Source organism: Planococcus citri, chromosome 3 (assembly GCF_950023065.1).
Source record: "Planococcus citri chromosome 3, ihPlaCitr1.1, whole genome shotgun sequence".
Lineage (NCBI taxonomy): Eukaryota > Metazoa > Arthropoda > Insecta > Hemiptera > Pseudococcidae > Planococcus > Planococcus citri.
This window is the reverse complement of record NC_088679.1, coordinates 50,912,582-50,940,172: the sequence shown is the minus strand read 5'-3', so window position 1 is coordinate 50,940,172 and position 27,591 is coordinate 50,912,582. Positions and strand designations below refer to the sequence as shown.

At 32.4% G+C, this 27,591-nt stretch overlaps 1 protein-coding gene across 2 annotated transcripts; it reads left to right on the top strand.

Annotated features, from left to right (window-relative positions):
* Positions 1-397: 397 nt before the first annotated feature.
* Positions 398-27,323, top strand: stol (stolid). 2 transcript variants are annotated; one of them, XM_065355967.1, is made up of 28 exons: positions 398-757; positions 5,448-5,529; positions 13,271-13,381; positions 14,737-14,956; positions 16,134-16,265; positions 16,614-16,882; positions 16,984-17,094; positions 17,190-17,382; positions 17,469-17,605; positions 17,700-17,780; positions 17,896-17,976; positions 18,162-18,236; positions 18,346-18,360; positions 18,451-18,552; positions 18,682-18,753; positions 18,832-18,973; positions 19,057-19,248; positions 19,334-19,372; positions 19,791-19,893; positions 20,774-20,806; positions 21,446-21,547; positions 21,634-21,746; positions 21,839-21,981; positions 22,322-22,573; positions 23,016-23,142; positions 23,222-23,591; positions 23,706-23,892; positions 24,141-27,323. In XM_065355967.1, exons 1-28 carry the CDS (start codon positions 663-665, stop codon positions 24,234-24,236), a joined length of 3,675 nt encoding a protein of 1,224 aa, XP_065212039.1. In that variant the 5' UTR covers positions 398-662; the 3' UTR covers positions 24,237-27,323. The 2 variants fall into 2 exon arrangements, with proteins under 2 accessions (XP_065212039.1, XP_065212040.1); XM_065355968.1 differs by lacking the exon at positions 20,774-20,806 and having other exon boundaries at positions 399-757.
* Positions 27,324-27,591: the final 268 nt, after the last annotated feature.

The following is a 27,591-nucleotide window of genomic DNA, read 5'->3' as shown; positions in this document are numbered from 1 at the left end:
TGTAAAGATGGCAACTATACAAGTACTTTTGAAGTATTGAAAAAGATAATAAATCTAAAATGGCAAAAATATGAACATTACAAGATTTAAAAATATTGTTTAGCGCTAACTTAGAACGCGTGCGCTTCCGTTCATGCGTCTTTTAAAACTTGAACACAAATGCGAATACTTTATTTTCGTAAAACGTTTAGACGAATGAAAAAACCAACTGGTGCGTATTTTCCATATACACGGTGCGGAAAAGCAGAAACGTCGAGTAAGACGGGGAGGAAAAATATACCTACGGATTATGCCGCTTCAAGTATTATACACAGTAGGACTTTACTATTTATCGTACCATTTCCCGAATCAATATAGAAAAGTGTAGTTCGGATCATGCGCTACCAACAATTTGCTGTCGCGCTAGTTTAAAACGCTTTTTACGCTACTAGCGACTAAGACCGTTTGTTTCACGTCGTGACTGTTGTAGATAAATGTGACCGCTTTTCCAAATTTCAATGTTTCGATACTTAGCTATTAATTTAAATCAAAATGATAATCACTTAAATGTTCTATTGTCGGTTGTGCTCGTGTTTGTCGGTTTGTAGTTCTGGTCGTTTTGAATGTATTGGCAAATAAGTGTAATATGTGAGCTGATCCGCCAAAGATTCTTGTAGCTGGGAATGATGATTCGTCTTGGGCAGTCACTGTTGCTTTTTGGATTTCTAACAGTGGCTCCAAGTTATACTATTCAAGAAGAAGACATTCCTCATAATGAGTAAGTACTAAGTATAGCCGATTTGTAAATGGATACAATACCTAATTACCAATCGATGTATAGATAACGTTGAAATCTTGATGAATAGCTTTAAGTATAGATTCGTCATTCAATTCTTCGGAAATTATTAAAAGAAAAGGCCTTTAGTTGAATAATTGATCGTTATCAAATCCAAATTCACATATAAGTAGGTACCTATACCTATATTTGAGGTGGGTGCATCGTGCGAATGATTACCTACTGAAAGTTGCATTAATAAAGTCAGATTACAAACAGTGCTTAATTAAATGGAGGTTTGGAATCGTGGGTAGGAGAATCTATTCAATCGGTGATGTTGGCACTATAGGAACATACCGATAACAAATAGGTAGGTACTCTAGAAATAAACCTGAAAATTGAGACTAGGAGGTAAATGCATACTTGGTGCATGCTTCTTGCACTTCAGGGCTCATGGCTTCGTTCTGGGATATGCTTATGGGCATCAGGAGGTACCTAAACCTATATTTGAAGAGTGACGTTCCTCTAAGCGGCGAAGTGATATTCGGACTTTTCTACTCATTTGTTTTTCAATCACCTCGCCAAATAACGAAAAAAAAAACAATAGAATTATGGTAAATTTTTTGACGGTTTGGTGGTATTATCAACGTGATAATTTCGACTTTATGTGGAAAAATGCATTTTCAAAATAAAAAGTGACTATGCAAAATTATTGCTATCGCTTTCGTTATAGGTAGCAATGAATAAAACTACAAGTATTCGCATAAACATAATTTTTAATAACTTGAAACACCTGAATTCAACCTCCAAATTGGAACGTCAGAAGTGAGGGTGTGTTATAAAGCAACGTTCAGATACCTATTTATGCCGATCACTCGGATCTAAGTATGAAAGCATTGTCTCGTAATCAGTTTCTTGCATTTTTTCCCTTTAAAAATTCAAAATTTACAGCGCATGTATCTTCCGAATTAGTAAATAAAAGTTCACAACTCACAAAATGAAAAAAGAATCGCCTAAAAAATTTCTGAACTTGAATCTCGAAAAGCGATCAAAGGAATTTCATCTTTTCTCCGTTTCTACCTACCTATTTCTTTGAAGGTACATCCTCCCTTCCGATAATCCGGCTCTTTAAAATTATCAAATAACACAGATACCTGTATATATTTAAGTACCTAGTTTAACTTTGTCTCAGCTACATCAATAAAGAATTTCAATTCAGACCTTTCTCTCCTCCTTCCAGTGTATTAAATGTGAATAAGATGTGATAGGAACATAAACAATGTGCCTCATTTTGTTAGTATGCCTTCGAAGTAGGTTGTTTTGAAATATTCTTTAAAATGATATAATTCAACTTTTAGTTTCAAAAATGGAAATGTATATTCTTATGATCAGTATAGCCCTCACCCCCTCCACATTCAATTTTTCGTGCATAAATATTGTAACGTGTCAGACTATGCACCTATGATAAAGTTCTTGGTGTGTGATTTGTGTTGCGTGTTTGACTTTATGCGAGCATAAAATATTAAAATACATTACACCACAGGCCACAGCGTTTGTTTAATGGTAAAAGGTTTTGATAGGTACCTGAACATTTTTAAAGTACTTAATGTAGGTAAGGTTTACGAATAATGTTACACGTACGTAAAAGGGTATCAGACTGGGTCTTTCCCATCTGTACTACAATGAAATCATTAGGTACGTCTGCTAAATCATCTGTATAGCTTGACTAATTTCAAATTTAAATCTGTTTTATGACAAAAAAATCAGCTCATTAAACACTACATGCTTACTCGTATACCTATTTACTTACCTATCCATTTAAATAAATTCAAAAATTGATGCGCTCAGATAGTCTCGAATATCATTTTAAGACTGTTTCAATTTGTTTCAAGAATAATACTCATGTGGGGATACTGGAAACGATTTTCCACAGACCAACCCCCCACTCCACTGCAAAGTTCAAGCAGATTGATAACAAACAAGTAGGTGGTATAAGTGCCTATAGCTAACAATACTTACACGTAGGTATAGTAAAAAAATCAAAAAATTTCTCATATTCCATGATAAAAATTTTGAGGAGGTAGATTGAGTAAAACGTACCCACCTATATAAGTAACTGACTGAACTAAATTCCAATATCCTCTGGATGGAATTTAAAGTAGATAGGTTGTGTATAAACTCGACATTTAACGTTAGAAGAAACTGTAAACAAAGGAAAAGTAAACATCATGGATTCTCGAAGGAATAAAACTGCATCGGATGCAGTGGATTTTCTCTGCTGAATACATTCGTTTAGTTTTTTCGCTTCTGTTTACCTCTCATCTCAGCTGTTATTACTGCATCGTATTGAATTTTTTTCACGTTTATTTTATAATTTTTTGCGTATCGAAAGAAGACGAGTTTATATGCTACATATAGGTAAGCGTATGAATTTCTGATATTCAAGTAGGTAGGTGTAGGTATATCGAGTTCAATAATAATACGAATGGCTTGTGTCTTGTGCCAAGGTAACTCCCTTCCGCCGATGGCACAGACGACACAACTTGATTAGACGTACGTACGATCGGTATAATCATGTTTTAAAAAATATTTCATTTTGCCATCAAGTGAGGGGTGTTAAAAATGGGCAACTTTGCCACCTCAGGGATGGCGCCGTCCCTCCTAAGAAAGAGCATATGTACTTTGATCAATGGAAGTTGTACTTTGAGGTTCAAAACCCCCGCAAAAAATTTTTCAGATCGCTAGTAAGGTTCCCAATCCTTCCAAAAGGAGTGAAATCGATATTTTTGTTGACAATTTTTTCGGAGGGGGGATTTTCAACCGAAATTTTTCATGTTTATTTTTCAATTGCACTATTAGTAACTTATTCCTTCAGAGGTGCAATCAAAATATAATGATTGTATAATAATAAGTATTTTGCATCTTTTCTGGGATGTACCTACATACAACAATATTTTTTTCAGAATTTTTATGTAAGTGGAAGGCCTTCAAAAATGCAACAAAATGATTTTTTCACGATTTTTCACGTCAAAGTGACTACCTTTGCTAGACCTTTTTTCCCCTCATTATATCATCAAAGACACCAAACTACAACATCGACCTAATGAACTTGGATCAAATTTGTCATTTTTTCTATATTTTGCGCCATTTTGGACACTCCTGACAACACTTTCGAGTGATTTACGTTGCTAATAAATTCATGTCTAGACTATATAATTTCGAAATAATGACATATTAGAAATATTTGATTTTTTCTCAAAAATGTACGTAAGCTACCTACTTATTTTCTGCATCACATTGATGTTTTTGGCGAGATTTCCAAAAATTTCTGGCCAGAATCTGAATACATTTCTGGAAGCTCCAGATTGGATAGAGATGATAAAATTTGGTTTCAATACTCGGTAATTTTTAAATTTTTGAGAAATTTCGCCAAAACTTGAAACCCCAATATGAGAATGTACCTAACCTGAAACTTTTGTTATGCTCTCTTTTCTGTTTTACTTTAAATTCACTGTTGAATAAAATTGCACAGTAGTGTCGCAACATCGCCAAAAAAGGCAGTAAATAAGAATGTAAGTTTACCTACTCGTAGTTGCCAAGCATACCTACCTACCTACTTGTGCCGATGTTATCGAATCTATAGAGGTATTAATATAATTAATTAAATACTGGAGAAAAGTTCGTCATGGTAACGCTCATGAGGAAGTTGATTAACAGGCTCGTATTCAATTTAATTAGAAAACAAAAATTACCACGACGACTACGACGACGCCGCTACGCCACGCCACGCCACGCCGCGTCTTTGAACCCCCTCCCCCATCACCGTCACAGGCGAAATGACGAAAAGATCGGAAATATTTTTCTCTTTTAATTCGAAATAAAAGAAAAGCAACCTAAATTAGCAGCTCGCATTCGCGCAAAAATGACTCATGCCAGAAAGTGGAAAGTCTTAATTATCAGGTCGTTGGATCCCCGTATATTTGGGGTGAAATAACCGAAATCAAAATTCGTCTCCGCAGACCGCGCGTTTGGCGTTTTCAATTGTTGGAACAGTGCCACAAATTTCACCGAGGTTAAAACAGAAGGTTGAGTGCCATTGTATTGCATTATGATACAATGTGCGTATGTGTGTGGCTGCGTACTGTTAAAACGTCCGTATTGGTGCTTTATTTTGAGGAATCGTTAACGAAAGAAAAGAGAGCGCGCAAGGCGTTATGTTTTCCACGTTTTCCACCACCAGAGAAAGGCTACTTACGCGCGACGACCCCATCTGAAAATTCGCCACTACCGCCACAACCGCTTTTCAAAATTTCTCTCCGTCCTCGCGTTTCGCTGTATAACCTATTTATGTATCTTATCGACCGCGTATCTTCTGCCAAGGAGTGTTATGTCCAAAATATTTGAATAACTATTTCAATAAATTTAATTCAACTAATATAGGTAAATACATATAAAAGTCTGTACTCCAATGTTATTATAGTGACGAGTTCCGTACTTATTATTACGTTTGGAAACGGTTCGCAAAACGCACACCTGCCTGACTTTTACCTATTACGAGTACCTACCTATACATTTTCCAAAACTCGAACACCAAAAGAAATGAATTTTTCAATAGCAATATTTTTCATTTGTATTCAAACATCCAATAAATGCTAAAACTTCATAATAAAATAAATAATAATGTTTGTTTCAGAGTGAAAAATTGGGCATTAAAATTTGGCGTGAATTTATGGGCATTTGGGCACCATATTACAAATATGGGCGAAATGCAAAAGGTAAGTAGTACCTATTTTTGTACGTTACATATAGGTATAGTTTCACTATGCTACCAAACGTTACCGATATCGAATAAACAATATTATGGGAAGCAGCGAGGTCGTTTTCTTTTTCACGACAATTTATTTAATCTCTCTGCGGTTGAAGGGAAAACTTCATTGTGCACAAAGTTTACAATCCTGTTCTTCGTAGTGTGGATTAGGTCGAAATGTTTTGGCATTTGCCTTTCGTTGTCTAGCACTTAATGACATTCATTGTGTACGTCTGTGAGTAATACCGACGTGATTAAAGTTGTATAAAGCTTGCGTATAGTTCAACTTGCATTTACTAGGTGAGATTATATTGACGAAAAGTACATTTGGGGAGGTTTTTTTTTCATAGGTGATTCCTCGATATTTCAGCTCGAATGTGACGATGAGTGTTGAATGAGCTGGAATTTGTATTCGAATCGTATAAAATACCGCGAGAATTATAATAGAAAAATTATTTTTTCAAGTTTTTAAAAAAATGAGAATTTGGTTTTTGGAAATTTTTTTTTGTAAGCTATGAAATCTTTGGGGCTCTTTATGAGTCACTTTCAAGTAGGCACTTACCTACTCACCTACATGGCTAAGATAATTTTTTTAATTTTTTTTTTGAAAAAGTAAGTACCTAATGGAATGAAAAAAATTTCGATTGTTTAAAAACTTGACTTTGTTAAAAAAAGTGCACTTTGGCTGCAGAAATCAGTTGAAAATGTATAAGAAGGATATCAGATTAGCTACATATCACAGTGGGCTGTGAGCACCCTCAAAACGCCTGTAATTCAAAAACTCACAATGAATCCTAAAATAATGGTACAATAATATCCTCCCTTATGTTTTTGGGGTCGCAGAATACGATTTTGACAATATTTTTGTAGGGGTGAAGGGGTGAAGGGGTGTGAAAAATTCAAAATTTGACAATAATGATGTGTGATATGTAGAAATGTATGTTTTTGAGGCCGCAGAATACGATTTTGACATTTTTTTTTCGTAGGGGTGAATAGTGGGGGATGAAGGGGGTGAAAAATTCAAAATTTGACTATAATAATGTGTGATATGTCGAAATGTATGTTTTTGAGGGTGTAGATCACGAATCTGATATTATTTTTTTCGTATGGGTGAATGGTGGGGGATGAAGGGGGTGAAAACAGCGAAAAATTCAAAATTTGACCAGGAAGGGTGAAGGGTGAGGGTTGAAGAATTTTATGTTGGGGAGCCGTCAAAGTCCCAGTAAGAAAAAATGTGTAACATTTTAACAAAATTCACTATGATTTTTCACTATAATTTGACTGTGGAGGTCGTTGGGTCACTTTCGGTCAAAAATGGCGATTGACATCTTGAAATACACTATCTCAAGTATTACCAGCCATTAGTATTTCCCGTGCATCTACGTGCGAAAATTTTTTCGATTAAGATGAATTTTATCTCTATAATCACATTATAAAAACTAAAATCCAGTAAATTTATGAAAAGAACTTACTTTCACTTGAATTATCCATACTTTGTACATTTCGACATATCACACACATCATTATACTTAGTCAAATTTTGAATTTTTCACCATTTTTACCCCCTTTCATCCCCACCATTCACCCCTACGAAAAAAATATTGTCAGATTCGTGATCTACACCCTCAAAAACATACATTTCGATATATCACACATCATTATTGTCAAATTTTGACTTTTTCACCCCCTTCACCCCCTCACTCATCACCCCCACAAAAAAAAATATTGTCAAATTCGTATTCTGCGACCCCAAAAACATAAGGGAGGATATTATTGTACCATTATTTTAGGATTCATTGTAAGTTTTTGAATTACAGGCGTTTTGAGGGTGCTCACAGCCCACTGTGCATATCCTTTCATCTTTTGAAGCTTTCTTCAGAGCAAATTGAATCAAGTACCTATGTATATTAGGTTCTTGAATTTTGAATTACATAAACGTTATCCTTTTTCGAGTTTTTGTAGGTAGTTTCTGTTATCTCTATCAATATCGCATGATTAATGCAAAACAATATTTTGGCCTACCTACTCTTGGAAAAATTATATTACGTTGTAGAATTTTCAATTCGACAGCCGAAATGTTCGTTTCACACATGATCCAATTAATATCGACTGAACAAACATTAAACGTCAAACGTATTCGATCACCACATAAAATAAGTAGGTACCTACAATAATATCTAAAGCGAGAAGAATGCGAAAAAGAATAATTATCACGAACAACGCATCAAATCAATCATTGGCGAGTATCGAAAATATCTTCTTTCGAAATTTTAATTTTGAATAATTTTATGAATTTGTACTTCAATTTTTTTATATTTCCATCATTTTAATATAATTATTTTCCGGCCGAATGGGTATATTTGTATCTTGTAATCTTATGCAGCAGATGTTTAAAATTTTCAAAAATACAACAGCATTCAAAAAATCAATATAGACAACTAAAAATTTAGATCGAGTATTTTTTTTTATACCTATCTGGGACAATTCTCTTTCAAAAAATTCAACCAAAGTTGTGCCAAACCAGCTTCCACAGGGTTGAAATGATTCCCTTACCTGAACCACAGTTGCTTCGAGTGAAAATTAATTTCACTTTTCGTTGTTTTCATTGCCAATTAATTTTTCACCGATAATTACTTTTCATCTTATTTTAAACCTACCTATTTTTACACGGCAAGCTCGTCTAAAAGGTTTGATTAATTGCATTTATAAAGTTTGAGCAGAATGTATACCTCGGACATGAAATATCGGTGCGGACGAGATACCTAGACACAACCTTGAATCTAGTTTTAATCCCTCGATTTTCTATTTTGACACCGCATTTACTTATACCAGATACGATTAATATTCTCATGGTTTATTCAAATCGCTTTTCTAAAAGTGAAAGTAGGTACTTATGTACGTATCTTTGAGTTAACTAGGCCAAATGTTTGAAGCGAATTTATTCCACTATTCAAAATGTGGGCTTTATTCAAACATTTTTGAGATGTGACGTTTCTTATAAGAAAGTTTATAATTAATTCATGAAATAGATAAATTGGCTGCCGGGAAATATTTTTGACAATGCAATACAATGGACCACCAATATGAAAAAACACTCCCAGAAAAATTATTTTTATTAGACTTCCTAACTCAAAAACTCAATTAAAAATTTATAGGTAACCAAGAATACCAAAACGGAAAATGATCAAAGAGTTTTTTTTTCACACGTTCAAAAAGAATTGCTCTCTATAGTCTCTATTACATACCTATCTGTGAAATTCAAATTTGGCAACTTCATGAAATAGGATCTCTGTATAGAAATAGTATGGAAATATTTTCGCACATTTAAAAAGTACGAAATTTTACGAGAATAAAAAAAATTTACATCTAGGTTACGAGACATACCTATCATTTTTATGAAAAAAGTTGCGGTACCTAATTCAAATTTTTTATTGTGTATTTTCTTCCCCTTTTTTTCTTTCTTTTTTCAAATGATGTCCGTATTTTAAAATCTGTATAGCTGATGTGAACAGAATATTGCAGAAGTTTTTCGATTAGAATCGAACGTCATTTTATATTAGAGAAACTTTGACATTACTTCGAATCTTTTTGAAAAATGTATTTCACGAGCGTTATGGTACTTACGTTTAACCTATCGTAGATATAGTATGTTTCAAAATGAGAAGTATCCAATGGTTCAGTGGCTCAATTTACATGGCGATAAATTTTTATACTCACGTAGCAAAGTTTGCGCTTAAATTTGGTAAAAATTTATTGCGAATTGGTTTTCTTTGCTCATTTCATTTTTTTTTTTCACAAAAAAATAAGAAAATTATAATTGTATAATAATCTACGCAAAAATAATAAAATACTACAGAATAAAACGGAGACGTGAAAAAATTGCTATAAAGAACAAAGCAAACAAGAGTTTTTCAAAAGCTCTCTTTGAAGTGCTAATACTGCAAAAAAAAAAAAAAAAAAAAGCAAGTAAATGAAAATACGAATAATGAACAGAATCAAAAAGCGTAAAAAGTGGATGGCGTTGAAGGGGAATCGTTCAAGTACATAAGTCGGCTTGCTACAAACATGGGACAGTGTTTTTTAATTTTAATTTCACGTTGGTAGGTATATTTATATGTGCATGAGTTTCATATGTACCTACGTGAGATGTAAACATCGTTGCTAAATCTGCACGATTTTTCCCTCTTATGGCCTTAAGAACTGACATTAAGGATTTTTCTTGTTTTTTGTGTAATTAGAAGATCTCTTTTATTGTCACAAAAATATCTCGTATACCTATTATGAAAAGTGTAGAGAATATTGTGTACTTAGTGTGGCAGTGTTTGCGCAAGAGGACGTCCTTCAGCTGACAATACACTAAGCAAAACATTTTAAAGATCATTTTTATGTGTTTTTTCAACTTCTAAATTGTACAAATGTACTATGTAGGACTCATTAAACTTTTAGAATTATTCATAATAAATGAGAAAATTTTGAATTTTGATGAGTATAGATTAGAAAAGGATATAGACTACCTAAGTAGTTTATTACAGCGCTAAAATTACAATTTTTATTCTTTGAAAGTAAGGGGGTTATATACGCAATAAGAACCATCATTCTCAAACATCAACTAGGAAGGTTTGTACCTCAACTCACAAAAAATTTTTAAACTGGACAAAACCAAGATCTAAATAATTTTACCTGCTAAAGCGAATTTTTCAATTTTCAATGAATTTTTGTAAATCAAATATTTAGGCCGAAGAAAACGAGAAAATTATCGAAATTTCACTATAAGCTAAAATTTGAAATACACTCTGTTTTAGACTCGCTAAATTGATTGGAAACGAAGCAGTTCTGGAGCCTCCAGCATACATATTTTTGAAAATCGAAATTTCCACAAAATTTCACCAAATTAAATTGGAAAGCTGAAATTTACTCTGCGACCTCATTTCAATATGCAGAGTCACTTAAAGTGGTTTCAAGCTGCTTTGGAGCCTTCAGTCACTTTTTGGATATTCCAGTATTCCATAAAATCTATCCAAATCAATTTTAGCACGTGCCTATATGCTCTTGATAATGTTTAAATAAGCATACAGCGTAAATTTTGGCTTTCCAACTTCATTGGGTAAAGTTTTGAGGAAATATAATTTTTTCAAAAATCAGCTGGAGGCTTCAGAACTACTTGAAACGCTTCAAAACCGCGTCCAATCGATTTGGCTTATCGAAAAACACTGTTTAGTTAACCCAAATTTAAACTTTCTCAGTTCTTTAAATTTTGATTTTTTTACTCATTTTTGACTCGAATTTGATTTTTAAAGGTCACCAAAATCAAAAAATGCACTTTAGCTCTTGAAATACATATTGTCTGGTGATATATTTTTGTATGATCTTTTGACCTATCTCTGTCCACTTCAAAAATTTTTGTGCGAGTTGGGATACCTATGTAGTGCCTACTAGGACACTCTGAAGTCAAGGGGTGCTAAGGTTGGTGAAGTAGTCGAGCTCAAAAAAGGTGGTAACTACATACTCTATGCCATCACCAAAGAACACTACAATGATAAGCCGTCAATCAAGGACTTTGTAACGACAATGAAAGCACTTGCTGCCAAATGCGACCAACTCAAGATCAAAAAGATAGCAGTACCAAGACTAGGGTGTGGTCTGGATAAACTGGAGTGGCCAACAGTGAAACAATCCATCATCGAATGCTTCAGGGACCACCCAGTTACTGTCAGAGTATGCACCCAGAAGGAGTAACAGCTTCAATCCTGATCTAGCAACCAAACATCGACCAGTATAAGCCCTGTAAATAACCCATTAAAATGCGCTACCTCAAGCTGTAAATAACTATAGCTAGATTTTTTTTTTTCAAAACCTATGCATGCCCTAAATATATTCTTCTCAACCATAAACTTAAACTAATTTAGTGTGGGCTTCATTCTTGTATTATAATTTCTTTTTTGTATTATAATGCTGTACATATTTGCAAAGTAGAACAAGTTAACTAATCATACCTATTTTCCTAAATTTTTCAGCCTATAATAATTAGCCATATCTAGTATTGTACTCTTAAGTCCAATGTGAGAGGCTGGTGTGAAGCCCTTAGCAAGTGCACCAGCCTCCTCGCAAATGTCACCCCCATATCCGAAAATTGTGTAATGCAAAGGGGAGGCCAACACTTGTTGACCCCCCCTAGGCACCAAACTCTACTCCCTAAAATCCTTTTCCCAAGACGGGTTGGGGGACTCCAACTACCTGATAGGCATGCGTGAATAACGAAGCCTGGTAGGGTGATTGTGTCCTTGGCAACCGCCTAGGGGGTATGGGTCGTGGTGGACAACCCGTCTTTCCCCCCTCCCCCTCCCCCTCCCCCCGCATCTTAGATCTAGGATTAGGGATAAATTCTGATAATACACTTTGTTTAGATTTAGTCTTAGATTTAAGATGTAAATAAAATTTGTTTATTTGAAAAAAACCCCGGCACCTTGTGTGTCCGGGGAACCAAAAATAAAGAAAAAAAAAAAAAAAAAAAAACTTATTTGCAAGTAGAAAAGTTGCTAATCAAGTTGAATTGAAGATGCGAACAAAGGGAATGGAAGCTGGGGTGAAATTTAAGTTGAGTTGGTCTAAAAATGAGTACTTATTAACAGTCGATGAAAAACTTTCAATATAGTGAAAATTGAGGTGGGGCAGAGGTACTGGAGGGGTGTGAATGAGCGTAGCATGAAAGTGGACTTCATATTCGTGTTCGGGGTGTTCGAGTCATATGAAAATGACACCAACATTATGAACATAGCTCAACTTTTAATAAGTACCTATAGTGAAAATTGAGGTGGGGGCAGAGGCACTGGAGGGGTGTGGATGAGGGTAACATAAAATTGGACGTCATATTCGTGTTCGGGGGGTTCAATTCATATGGAAACGACACCTCGTTTACTAAAAACAATAACTTACACCAGAATCCATTTTTACCCCCTCTGTAAGTTTTTTCAATTTTTGACCACGACCCACCTCAAATTTTTTTTTGAAAAAATATGTTTATAAGGGGTCAAAAACACACTTAAAAATGCTATTCCCATTTTTGTGCCGAATCATAGTCATCGCTAAAACTGCAGGTAAACAAAGCTAAAAAAACTCCATTTTGAGGGGAAAATATGGTGGAGGGGGGGGGGGTGAAAATTTTTGTGGGGATACCTCTCATGAATGTTAACAATATAATAAAAAATTTAAAAAATCGGTTCACATGGGGCTGAGACATTTTTTTTTATTGTAATTTCAGAAAAGAGATCGCGAGGGTTTCTCAAAAACGGGGGGGGGGGTCTGGGGGTCTGAAACTTTCTTGACGGAAGGTGCTCGAAGTTACCCACCTTCCATACAAGAAGCTCTCATCGGTGGCAAATTCGTCATACTTATCCACCTATAGCCTTTAGAGGAAGAGTAAGAAAAGTATTCAAAATTCGGATTTTAGCTAAAACTGAAAGTCATCTGTAAAATATTTTCGATTTGAATAGATGGAAATGCTAATGCAAGTCAGTTTATTGTAGCCATCTACGATGAGTAATCAGGATGAGTGAAAAAAGGTTGTTTCCTGAAAACTTTAGTTGAAATATTTTATTGACGTACCTATGTATTTAACTGAACCTCGCTGCTACACTCAGTTCAAACACAATAGGATGCTCATTAAATAATATACGTACCATTAATTGTACTTACCTATTATTTATTTGCAGAGATATAAAAGCACTGAAGTAACGGTCAGAAAAAAAGATGGCGTTTTGCTTACCAGAGATATAGCAGCAGAAATAAAGAATTTGATGGATATGAAGCGTAATTCAATAATGGTAAGCGAATAGTTATTTCTAATATTTATTCAAAAAGTCAATTGTCCTCGTTTTTGAATCATGAATTTTGAAATACAATTTAACTGTTTGAATCTAGTCAGCAATTATATAGGTACGAAGTTGACTAAGTTTATAAGTTACCTAGATAGTCCTATTCAAAATATTGTGAAAGGGGCAGAAATAATATGTATGTACCAAAATTGGTAAATTGACTTTCAAAAATGTTTAAAAATAATAAAGAAAAAATATGTCATTAAAATATTTCAAAAAAAAAAAAAAAAACACTGATCTAAAAAAATGAATTCTGTATTTTTTGAAACAATTTTCAAGGACCTATATGATAGGAACTCATCAGAGAACGGTAATAAGAAGTGATCACACTGATCACAACAAAATTTTATTCATGGCAGGCTGCATCAAACGTAAGGGGGGGGGGTGTTTTTTTTTCGTTGCAAATAAAAAGCTATGTAGGTACACTCTACTAACGTTTTACAAGCTATTTTGTTATGGAACTTTTGAAATTTGTCTTCAAAAGTTACGCTACATCATAATCCACATATCGAGTATTTTTTATTTTCAAACGTTTTGAAACAATTATACCCTTTCAAAACTCTGTTGAGTTGATTGACCTCATAGCATACACAATTTCATTGTTTTCACACGAGCATGCTAAGCCAACAAAATGTTACACTACATTACATGTGTGGATATTGCACAGTGTAACAATTCACAACTGCAATATTCCTTCAAGATATTTCTGTTGAAATTAATAAATTATAATTATTCTAGGGTGTAAATTTTCGTGGTTACTTTCGCATTTTTGACGCATCTACTGTGAAATGAACATTCGTAAATGTCGCCGCCAACGGTACTTAATGTAATATTATAACATCCTCTTAGTATTTCCGTTTGATCCCTAAAATAATATATTAATATCGGTCGAATTTCCAAACATTGCGAAGTTACGGTGAATTCGTACCATTGATAAAACATTATTATAGAATACCCGTATTGTCGCTTCCTCTATAATATAATAAAGCATTGGTACCTTCGGTACATATTTCACGACCCATTATCAAATCTCTTCCATATCCTTATGGCTTTTATTTTGTTTCACACAATAAAACATTTGATTTTCTTGTCTTTTCATCTACGTAGATAGAGGTATACGTACCTACTTACCAATAAGTACATGTATACCTATACCTATATAGAGTTGTATAGTTGGGGGGAAAAAATCTTCAAAGTCTTTCGCAGAACATAATAATATTCAAATCACGTACACGCAAGAATCGTTTTTTCTTTTAATTAATTTTTCTAAGAAGAAAAAAGTTTTAACCGATTCGATATTTCAGAGAATAATGGATTCAGCGGAGCAAGCAGCGCTATCGCAACTTTCTGAAGATAAAAAAAAGATCCGAGTCGGAAAATGTCAACAGCTGAGAGAAATCGGTATACGAGAAGAGCCGACCGATGAGTGCGAGATGGCTTTTCAAAAAAACCGACATTTTGAAAATTATCACGTGAATACAACTTTTAGTTGTCTTTTATTTCCATCCGCAGTTTCCCCCGAAGGTAAGTTGCTTCTTTGGTAATATAGTGTCTTAAATATGAAACAAAAAAGTTTTAATTCTTAGCGAACCGTTTTCTCGAGAGTTACGGTATCGAATTTTTTTATGGATGTTCTTTCGTGGTTTTTTAGTGTAATCCTATAATGCGGTCGATATTGTCGACGAGTAAGTTCATGGAAATTTTTGCCGAGGGAATTTTCAAGAAATTATACCAACTTTGTGGTATTTTGTGTATCCAAAGGATAGTGAAAATTTCGTGCGTTTTTGAGATATAGGTATACTCGATCAATTCAATCGAGGGAGTCGCAACCTTCTCGAACACGAACAATTTCGTATTCCGGGGAGGGGGATTGTTCCAACTTAAAAGTAACAATACGGATCAAATTTGAAAAAAAAACAACAACTACGTGTAACAAAACAAGCATCCTACCTATTTTCCGGTTTAATGCAAGCTACATTAAAAATACTCGCACGTTAATAAATTTGCATAACCAGTTCGCCGTAAATACGATATGATTCGCATATTAAGATCTACTCCGCCGTATCAATTAAAACGAAAAACGAAGTCTGGCCCTCCAATTTCGTTTCATTATTCACGAAGGCGATTTTAAATCAGTAATTAAAATTTTTAAAAATCTCAAAATTGAATCTTCCAGGTGAAAATTCAACTTTTAATAATCAGAACAAAAGTTGAAAGTTGGTATTTAAAACTTTGAAAAAATTAAGAAATGAAGTCTGGCTCTCCAATTTTGCTTCATTTTTCACGAAGGAGATTTTAAATCAGTAATTAAAAATTTAAAAAATCTCAAAATTGAACCTTCAAGGCAAAAATTCAACTTTTAATAATAATCAGTACAAAAGTTATAAAAGTTGGTATTTAAAAATTTGAAAAAATTATAGCGAGAAAACTCTTTTCAACTTTAATTTCAAAACAGGACTTCGATACCTGCTTTTCAACCGCACAAATGTTTCAATTTTTATCAAAAATAAATTTTTAAAAATTTCAAAACTTAATTGGCATACTTACATTGGTTGGTATTAATTTGGAAGATCTGAGTTCGGATATGATTTATTTTTTCAGACCATAAAAATGTCGAAGTAAATGGGTGGAAATGTAGTCTATTTTTTTTACATATTTACAAGTAGATCTAATATACATTTATTTTCTTTGTTTTATGTAGACTCAACCGTGCAAAATGATATCAAATGGATGCAAGATTTAGATACTATTTTCAAAAGTAATTACGAAATTGACCCATTCTTGGCATGGCAATATTTTGGAACACCGAGAGGAGCGTTATTACGACATCCCGGTTTGTATTACCTCATTATTCTCGTATAGGTATACCTACTTTCTTATTTATAATATGCTTTGTGACATTCAAAGGATCAACAAAGTGACATCATGTCATCAAATTTTTATTATAAAAAAAAAATCAGGTCGTGCATGTTTTAAACGCATTATGCAGGTACCTACCTATATTATGCTAATGCGAATCATTTTCATTTTTTTTTTACCAATAATGACAATCCATATGTGCCTTTGATATTAAAAAAAAAGTCATACGGTACCTGCTAATTTTTTTCTCCATTTACGTGGGTAATTGCGTTCGTAAAAACTAAAAATAAGTATACATTTTTATGTTTACTATGAATTACAGCTGTAAAATGGTCATCCGATGGCATACCATTACCAAATATTGACGAATATCGCCTCTCTTTATGGTTCGTGGAAGCCATGACGAGTTCAAAAGATATTGTGATATTACTAGACACATCGACGTCGCTTTCAGAGTCACATAGACATTTAGCGAGGGTCACAGCTAAAACCATTTTGGATACTTTGGGTGATAATGATTTTGTAAATATATTTTCCTTGGATAGTACCGAACAAGCAATCGTGCCCTGCTTCAGAGATTTATTAGTTCAGGTGAGAAAAATTTCCACCCTTAGAACATTTTCACATCTAGGTAATTTGGGATAAATAATGTTACTCATTCTCATGTTTTTTTTTTTTAAATACTATTTTAGGGAACTGAAAAAAATAAACGTAAACTGATAGAAGCCATTAAAACCGTCAAGTCAGCTAATGATGCTAATATCACGGGAGCGTTTTCGGCTGCTTTTGAAATTTTACACAGGGTAATTATGCGTTGTTAAGTTGATTTAATAAATACCTACCCAGGTACCTACTTCTGAGAAGAAAAATTTAATCTCTTGAAATTCAATATTTTCAGTATAATAGAACTGGAAAAGGCAGTCAATGCAATCAGGCAATAATGCTCGTAACGAACCAAGTGCCCTCCGATTACAACGAAATTTTCAAAGAATATAATTGGCCTCATAAGCCAGTACGAGTGTTTACCTATCTAATAGGTAATGGCAAATCGAAAGAAGATGATATGAAAACGATAGCCTGTAATAATAAAGGTAATAATAATAGCGTATGCTGAGTTTTAATTCTTTCATTAATATTCAATTCTATGCAATGCTACTATAATGAATATTAATTACAGGATATTACGAACATATTAAAGCGGTAGATGAAGTTCGCGAAAAAGTTTTAAATTATGTTTTAGTCATGGCTCGACCTTTGGTAATGTACGAAAATGATCATCCAGTCCATTGGACTTCAGTGTATCCGAGCAGTAGAGTGAGTATTATTTGTTTGGTTTTACCCACCTAGACCTACCTATTGATGAACAAAGCTGAGATATCAATTACCTACCTAATTGTTTTCTTTTCAGAATTATTATCTGAGCGATTCAAATGAAAGACCTTTAGTTGTCACGGTTTCCGCAGCCGCATTTGATAGAAGAAATCATGCTGTAAGTTTCAACTATCATCTTAGCTGAATGCTTTACTGGTGTTTTTAAGGAATTTAATCAAGCATTCAAGTATGTACCTATGTAAATACCTAATATTTGAAAATTTTGTCTCCAGGAACGAACTGCTAATGTTCTTGGCGTTGCTGCCGCTGATATTCCTGTTCAAGAGATCAAAAAACTAGTTCCACCAAATAAGGTATTTTTTTTTTTTTTTTTTTTTTTTTTTAGTATAAATTTCAAGATGTACCTACTTAGTAAGTAGAATAATATACAAAATTCCTGCACACAATAGGCAAAGTCGAATATTTTTTGAAAAGAATAAAAATATTTAATTATTAATAAGTAGGTAGATACCTATTTAATTTTCGATTTCAATTTCAGCTCGGAGTGAATGGTTATTCTTATCTTATCAACAACAATGGCCATGTAATCTACCATCCAGAATTTCAATCACTGGTAATGTTATCTACCTATTCATTTTCAAATTGAAGTATGAAAAAAATCATTGCTCCATTTATAATTAATTTTTTTTCTTTTTTCTTTTGCATTTCTTTAAAAAATACAGCCTTATAAAAATGATGTGAGTATAAACTGACAAAAATAATACCTATAGGTAATTATAAAACAAACTGCTTGATATTCATTTATTGTTTTTTTTTTGTTTATGTAGTACTCTGTCACACTGAGACAAGATTATGTTGATGTTGATCTGAGTGACGTAGAGTTCCTGGATACCAGTTCTGATACAGACAATAATACATTGCTCCTCGAAGTAAGTTGTTCAATTCACGATTTAAATCATTTTGCATATCCTTCATCTCTTTTTACCGATTTATATATACCTATTTGTATATGCGCACATCTTCTATTTTGACTTACCCTGATTTTTTTTTTACAATAGCTGAGACGAGATATGATTGATCAGAAAGAAGGAGAACTCGATATCCGATTAAAACTACATTTCGATTCAGTGGTGCGTATTAAAATAATTCTATTAAACGCACCGGTACCGATGAGTCCGAAATTTTACCGAAATATTATTTTGTTTCAGAAACGCATAACTTTCCGATCGTATAAATATTTTTTTCATCCAATATACGATACTCCCTTTTCTCTCGGTATAGCTTTACCGAATGATTACGGCATGTATGAAATACTTGCTGAAGAAGAAGTTAAAAGAAGTCCTGTCAATGGTACGGTTTTTCCAGAATTTAGCTCACCAAATAAATTTCAGGAACTGAAACAGAAGTCTAATTTGTATTTTTTTGGTTTATAGTGACGGATTTCTTTCAAGGGAGTAATTGGAAAGTTCACCCTGATTGGGTGTATTGCGAGTATCACTATCCGGCTTATCGAGATTTTTATTCTCCCGAGGAGCAAGTGTTGCATTTCCTGAAACGGGCTACACAGCCTGGCTGGAAATGGATGTCAATGCGACCAAGACCTTTGGATCAAAATTTATACCTAGGTATGTTACTTATTTATCAGTATTGGAAATGATGATGACTAAATGGCTCTTAATTCATCGATTAACTGTTTTAAATTAATTTCAGGGGAAGATTTGCCAACGAGAAATTCAGATTCTTATTTTTGTAAGTAAATTTTGCGCATTCAATAAGTACCTGATTAGTTTTATTTTATTTTTTTTTGGTTTTTCAAAATTCAACTTTATTTGATTTTTATTTCTACGGATGAATTTTAAAAAATTGCTTCAAATATATTGAATTACAACTACCTATTTATCATCTATTGAACTGTAATCGAAAAATCAAACTGAAGATTGAAACTCCAGTTGATGGATGCGTGCTTAATGCTTGTACAGAGCGCATACCTACTTATAAACCAAGATTTCTTTTTTACGGCGTTGGTTATGCAAATTTATTAACACGTAAACATGATCGTGGTTTCTCATAAGATAGTACGGAGCACGTTACCTTTACAAAATTAATTCGTAGGAAACAAACGATGTAACGCTACAAAGAAATTAAAATTTATTGTAATTTTTTTCAGGTGACAAAAATTTACTCCAATCGTTAATTTTTGATGCAAAACTGACGCAAGAATTTGAAAAGAATATTATATCAATTGAAACCAGCAAGCAGCAGCAAAAACAGTAAGTTTATGAAAAGTGTTCATAATTTGCTTAATGATTTCGCTTCAAAGCACCAAAATTTTGATTTTACACCAAATAGCATAAAAAATTGTAGTTCTGCGACCAGATTTAATTTCTATAATAAATATGGAAAATGAAATGGTGTTAGATTTTTCATCACGATTGATATAACTATAAAACACGCAATTTTTAAAATCCTGATTTTCTTTTCATTTTCAAATTAAATTTTTTTTGGTTGGTCGATTAGTAAAACACTGACAGACATGGAAGAATGTAGGTATACTGGTATAAGAACTAGGAAAGTCCGCAAAATGTTTATTTCAGATCAATCTCAACAAGTTCTTCGAAAAAATACTCATTAATTTTTAAGAGAGTTGATAATTCCATTATTTGTGAAATCGTGAGCTGGACATGAATGCTGAAAATCCATTTCATTTTAGTGATGTATACTCACTCAGTTGATGACTTGAATAATTTTATGTGCACCTCGTGTTTTCAATGCATAGAATGCACGTTTTGCTTTTATATTATATTCCATTGAATATTCTCTCTAAATTATTTTTACTTACCTACCTTACTAGCACCAAAATTGAAAATCTCAATTTGAAAAAATGAAGATTGAAAAGAAGGTGTGACATTGATTTGAGGCAAAAAGAGAGTCACTTTTACAAATCATGAATAATGGCACTTCACAAACCTTTTCTAAGTCTATGATGAGAAATTATAATCTTTGTGCTCAAATTGATACGAAACTGAGAATATTCTTTGGAAATTTATTTTATATACTCGTACTATCTACTTACAATGTATGTACTAATGTGATTTTATTGCACTTAATTTTTTTTTTGAAACGCACTAATATTATTTTAATTTTCTGAAGCCCGTTAGCTTTTCTAATGGTTATGCTTCGAAGGTAAAGTATTGGTTTTAACGCTAACAAAAAATAATACATTACATCCGTCATCATCACAACTTATTTAAAACGCCATGGTTGTTTGTTTACTGGTTTATTGTGTGTTTTTTTCTTATATTGTGTTGAGGTAGTAAAAGATGTAATTCACCCAACAAGTTATTCGCACATTTTCACTCCCCCTCCCCGCAATATACGGGCAGTAAGATTGAGGAGTCGTAGATAGGTAGTTTCTAGATGAAAACATTTGAACATTTAAACCATGGAATTCCCAACCTATTATAGTTCCTAATTCATGCATCCTATTTTAACACATGTAAATTACCTAAAAATGTATGTAGTTCATTACTCTTCAATTAAAATCCTTCTCTTCATTCTGCATTTCCCCTTTCAACTTTTCTCTGATCGGCAACATGCTTAATACTTCAACAAAATTACATTTTTACCCCTCAACCAAGCTGTGCGTTTATTCATCATAGGTAAAAATATGGATTGATGTCTACCCTCAAATTTTAATGCATTTATATCTTCTTTATGATGCCACTTTCACGCCAACGCTGATGTCATTATTATAATGTGCATAAATTGAATTTTTTCCGAAGTAACTTCCGTGTCATAATTAGAAATGTTTTTTTAATGCAGCCAAGGATACGAACAGTTTGGCGAAACTATGATTTTTATAGCTACGAGGAGTGGTTTAATGAGATGGCATGATTTTGTGCCAGCTGCGGAACAAAGCAAACCGTAAGGCTATATCGTATCAACAATTACCTATAAGCATTTGAATTTAAAAAACATGATGTAGGAAAACCGATTTAATATGTAAACAGGCATTTTAGTCAAATGAATCGTCGGTCTATTGATGAAGTATGGTATAAACGTGCAGTCGATCACTATGAAATCGAACAAGATAGTTTTGTTTATTCGATACCCTTCAATGCTGGTAATTTTCTTTACCCCAGTTTTTAAAAAATTAAAAAAATTAAAAAAAAAAGTAGGATGAAAGGCAACTTCTATAATGATTCCAATTCGTAGGTGGCGGTAATGCTAACCCACAAATCATTGCAACCCATGCCATATTCATTGAAAGCCAAGGATATAAAGCTCCTGTAGCTGTAGTTGGTATACAATTCCAATATAGAACTTTAGCAGCGCATTTTTTGAATATTACATCGACGGTAAGTTGTGTTGTTAAAGTAGAAAAAAATTATAGTTCGCTTGCACCACAGAAGGTACCTAATAGGTACCTATAGAGGTTTTAATGAGCACCTCGTAGTATCAGTTTATCAAAAATTTGCGTGAATAGATACACTTATCAATTAAGTATATCGTTAAAATTGTCAATATTTTCATATCGACGCGTGACGTTTGGTTTTCATCTCCTCATTTCACGCTTTAAGCCAAAATTATTAAATTTAGGTACCTACCTATATTTATATTACTTATAAATATCTACCTACTTGATCAAATTTTAATGAATCTTTGTGAATACTAATAAATTTTATACCTACATTGCAGTGCACTGGAGCGCCTGATTGTCGTAAAAAATGCTCATCTGAAGATTTAGATTGTTACATATTGGACGATAATGGCTTCATCATCATATCGGAAAGGCCAGAACATGCTGGGCAATTTTTCGGTGAAACTGATGGCACAATAATGGATAGCTTAGTTCAAGATGGAATTTACAAAAAAGTATTCGTTTACGATCATCAAGCTACCTGTGAAGATAACCAATCACCGATTCTTGATTCAGCATCTTCCATTTTCGTAAGTAGTATGCTAATTAAGAGCGAAAACCTCACCTAGAAGCAGCGAGGCCAAAGAGAGGATTAAAAAAAATTCTTAGTTCTTTGGGGAAAAATTTGTACCTACCTAATTAAGAATTAGATTAAAATTTCCAATGCTTACATCGAATGTTGAAATAAGTAACAAAATTTCAGTCTCTAATTATTCTCCATATCCTTGGAAAATATTCCAAATCTTATGAATGGTTTCCAGATCGACTGGAAATGATTAAATTTGGGTTTGAGAGGCGTGATTTTGTAAGTTCAAGATTGTTATCAATTTTACTGAATTCTCCTTGTTTATACCTATTTATGAGAAGATATTTTAATGATATGAAATGATTACGTATCTACATGGATATTTCAAGTACTTGGTGGTCTGTTTTAGGTACCTATCTAATAAATATGTATTTATAATATTTCAGCCTTTCAAATCCATTCTGTCATTAATGAATTGGTTTATAATGCAATTATTCTGGTTCATTTCCAAACTCAGTCCTTACCATCTTCTGTTCCCTGAAGTTATTTACAGCGAGCAATTGGAAGACGAAAGTAAATTTTGAAAAAATACGATGCATTCTGTTAATATTTTTTGTTTGCAACAAAATTCTTAATTTTATTTTACTTTCAGATCCAAGTTATTCAGATGACGATTATGGCGCCAAGGAAGAAGATACGATAAATTTTGTTGACCCCAATAACGTAGATTTTTCCAGGGAAGAATTAGAGAAAGACAATAATGCTCCATTTTTCGAAGACACGACCACAACAACCACAACTACTACCAGTGCACCTGAAAATGAGATTCCAACTCCTCCTCCTTTATATGTCCCAAGTCCTCATAAAATAAGAAGACAACAGAATAATTTCAATTCCAAAGTGAAGCGATGTACTAAAAAAGTACCTTTATATATTTTACAACCGGCTCGTTTAAATAACAGCGGCCTATCAAATCCTTTGAAAGGAAAACTTACAAACTGCCACGCCACAGGGTGTGAAAGGTATGTCGATGGTCGAATCAAATGAGCATTGCTCTTGTTGATGTACCTTAACCTATCTAGATAAAGATACATTGAAACATCAAAAATTACCATTTTATTTTGTTTTATTTCTAGACCATTCAGCGTGCAAAAAATACCACACAGTAATTTAATGTTATTAGTAGTTGATACTTTGTGTCCTTGTGGGAGCAAGCAACTCAGCATAACCCCTCAAGAAGTTCTGAATGAAAGAGAATGTGATTTTAAGTACGATAATCTTTATCGTCGAAGACTTTCCAAATGTATCAATTATCATCCAGAAGTAAGTAAAGTAAATTAATACACCTTGATAAATTTCACGTAGAAAGTACCAAAAAATAATAGGTACCTCTACCTACCTAATACTGAAAAAGTAGATGGGTAGCTACACTTAAAACATTTGAGATGATTACCTATGTTCAAAATCTTTATTTTCTTTTTTTCAATCATCAAAATGAATGATTTACTTATCAAAGATTCTTTCCCAAAATTTATGTACTGAAATAATTTTTTTTCTTAATTATGTTGCAGGAAACCGAAATCCAGCAATGCGGAAAAGCCTATCGAATCATTTTATCATCGTACATTCTATTTCTTCCATTTACAGTATTTTTCTTTAATGTGTAAAAGAAGTCGTTCAAACTTTCAAATTATTCTTATTTAGAAATTTTTCTTCTAGCGTAATCATTATTTAATTTATATACGGTATTTTTTTTTTCAATGTTAACGTTACGCCTGGAATAATGGCCAAAGTAGTTATTTAATACCATATTAGAAAATTATTTGTTTGACCGAGGTACTTAACTTATATTTTATTTATTTTCCTATTAAAAGTAGACAGAATATAATGCATCATTACGTGAAATGGTTTTCAACAATTTTATAAAAATATTTTTTATATTTTTGTAACCCCTCAAATTGGTGGGTACGCTTTGAAAAAAAAAAGGTTCGTATTTTATTGTTATTTTTTTCTTTTTTCCATACGATACGAAAAACATGTACCTACCTATATTGTAATTGTGTAAGTCGTCAAGTGTTTTTATTTTTTATTGTTAAAATGTTTCTTACATCTTTTTTACGCAGTTTTTATTTCGCTTATGTTAATGTCTAAAATATCTTAATTTTGATTCATTGTGATATCTTCTGAATTTCTATTAGAAATTTAGAGATTGTGTAAGACATCTTTTTCTTTTTTTCTTTTTTTTTTTTTCAAAATATTTGAATCGGTCAAATTATACCTACCGATATCAAAATTTATATCATTTATTTTTTTTCTACCGTAACGAGTACAATAACTATATTTATTACATTATGCTGTAAAAAAATCAATCTCTCATCGTTTACTAAGTATTTTAAACTATCACAGTTCTTCCTTTATGTTAGAATTTTTTGAAAAAAAAAAAACTGACAATATCAAAATTTACCTAGTTTTAAAGAAAAAACAAAAAATGAATAAAATACCAAGTAAGACTGATATCAAATCTAAAAATACCTAAATCTAATTTCAAAATTACAAATACTTACCTATACTTTTCAAGTTTAAATTCACTTTTTAAAAATGCACAATCTTATTGTTATTCGAATGGAAAATTAATTATCGTTGTTACGTAATTTGTATAGAAATTTTGTTGTTGTTGTATGATTATTTGATAAAACAATTCTTGTTTTACAGCAAGTCCAATAAATCACAATCAGTGTTTTCAATTTCCTGCAGGATGAAAGATAGCGAAATGGTGAGTGGTTTTGGGTTTTTGGACAATTTAAAACTTTGACTTTACACAATATGCCCCCAAAAGTCGTTAAATATTGTTGTCTTAAAAAAAGTTTTAAAAAAAAACATCTGAGCAAAAAAGGGTATTTATCATTAATTTTTCATGTAATTAATTGAAAATTTGGCAGCGAGCTTCTGAAACCAGTTTCAAAAATATAATGAAAACATCAGTACCCGAGGTCTTCCAATTTCTTAAGAAAAAATGTACCTACCTACTTCGTCATTTGTAGTAGCTAAATGGGTTTAATAATAATTTTGCTTATTTCTTCCTCTTCATGTTGGAAATTTTTATTCAAAACCAATTGAACAATTTCGTTATCTGTCACCTGCTGAAAAATAAGAGGCACGATTTGAGGTTTATCAAACAAACTGTACCTATTTAAAATTCATTTTTAATTATTTTAGATGAATCGTTTCATTTACTTAACCATTTATATTCATTCTTGTATAATCTCTCCAATGACAAGGAATTAAGAATTTTCATTATTCATCATCTTCATTCTTTGCCCTGGAAATTTTCGTTTTATTCGGATTTTGCGAATAAAATTTCACAGTAGTACCAATAATTTATTGGTAATGTTATTGGAAAAAAATTCTCAAAAAATGTCACGAAATTACTTTCTTTTTTGTGAAACGAAAATTATTAAAATTCGTCGTAGTTCGTATCATTATTACTTTTTTTTTTTTTTTGTAAAAGGATGTACCTACTTCCTACTACCTACCTACCTGATGTAACTTCTCTATAATGTACCGGTACTTATATTTAGGTTTCAAGAGGTTTTTAATATTTTTTATATTTTTATCATTTAGCTTATTATCTTAATACAAAACATTTCCTTTTTCAAGTCTTCCAGTTTATTGTTGTAAGAAAATTTGTTAATGTTTTTATCTTTTTTTTTTTTTTGTTCATTTACGGATAAGTGCATTTGTACGTTAAGCGCACAATTTTTTATACCTACATGATTTAAAAGAAACATGCCATTGTAGTGGTTTATTGTATGACGCTTGTAGCTATGCAATAATAATAATAATAATAATTTAAAATTGTAAGAGCCAATATGATAAGGTTTTATTTTCAGTGGTATGAAAATTTATATTGTTCGAAAAGTCTAAACATGGTACACACTACACAGACGTGAATACAAAGTGTGATATGACCCTTCCCTTGCGCAATAGCAAAAAATTAAGAGAATCGATGAACAACCTAGAAACATTTTTTTGAATCTGATCCGATTTTCGGACATTTCCCGGCTTCAATTTAATCTGACCAAATCAAAGTTTCGATTGAATTATTAGATACTATCTATGGTCAGACCTAATCAAAGAGAAAATCTGGTCACACCTTCCACCTGAACAAACATTTTTTATTTTGGATTTTGTCAAATTTGTTTTATGAGTATCTATTCGTCATAATTAGGTAGCAATTACTTATTTTCTAAATGGAAATTTTCAATTTCAAAATAAGGACACATTCCATACATCTTTCCTTCCAAAAAAATTGCTCCATGGATTCGCGTCTGAGGCCTGTGACATGTCATATTTCAAACTTCTTACTTTTTTTTTCGATCTTATAATTTCTGTGTAATTAATAAACGAGTTGAAAACTCGTTTTTAAAATGGCGAGTATCGTTTTCTGTTTTTCTAGATAATTAGCATAACTTAGTAGATTTATACGTATTATTGACGCTTTTTTTCTTTTCAATATCAAAAACAAAATGTTATCATTATCACATATCAAACTCATTCGCTATACGTATCATTCAAAACATATATTTTTTTGATTTTGTCATATCAAAAAGTTGAAATTATTGATATCAAATTTGAAAAATTGCAATGTTTATTTATTTCATTACAATTTGAATCGTTATACGTATTATTCGAAATTTGTATTCAAAAAATTACAAAAATGAGCGTTAAAATAATAATATAAATTCTCTCTTTTTTGTAATTGTATTTATTTTATTTTAATAAACTATATTGTTTAGTGTGTTACTTTTGGACTTCTTAAGGTTTCAGGTTTCACGATTTTCTAAAAAATTGTTCTCAAGGAGGCAATATTATGTTTGACAAATTCTTCGCTCAAGTTGAAAATTTTGTTTTCGTATTCTTGAATTTGTTGTCTGAATTCTACTAGGGTACCTGTCAGACATTTAGGATGTTACAATGATTTGATAAAGAATTTTTAAATTCAATTAAGAAATAACAAGTTGA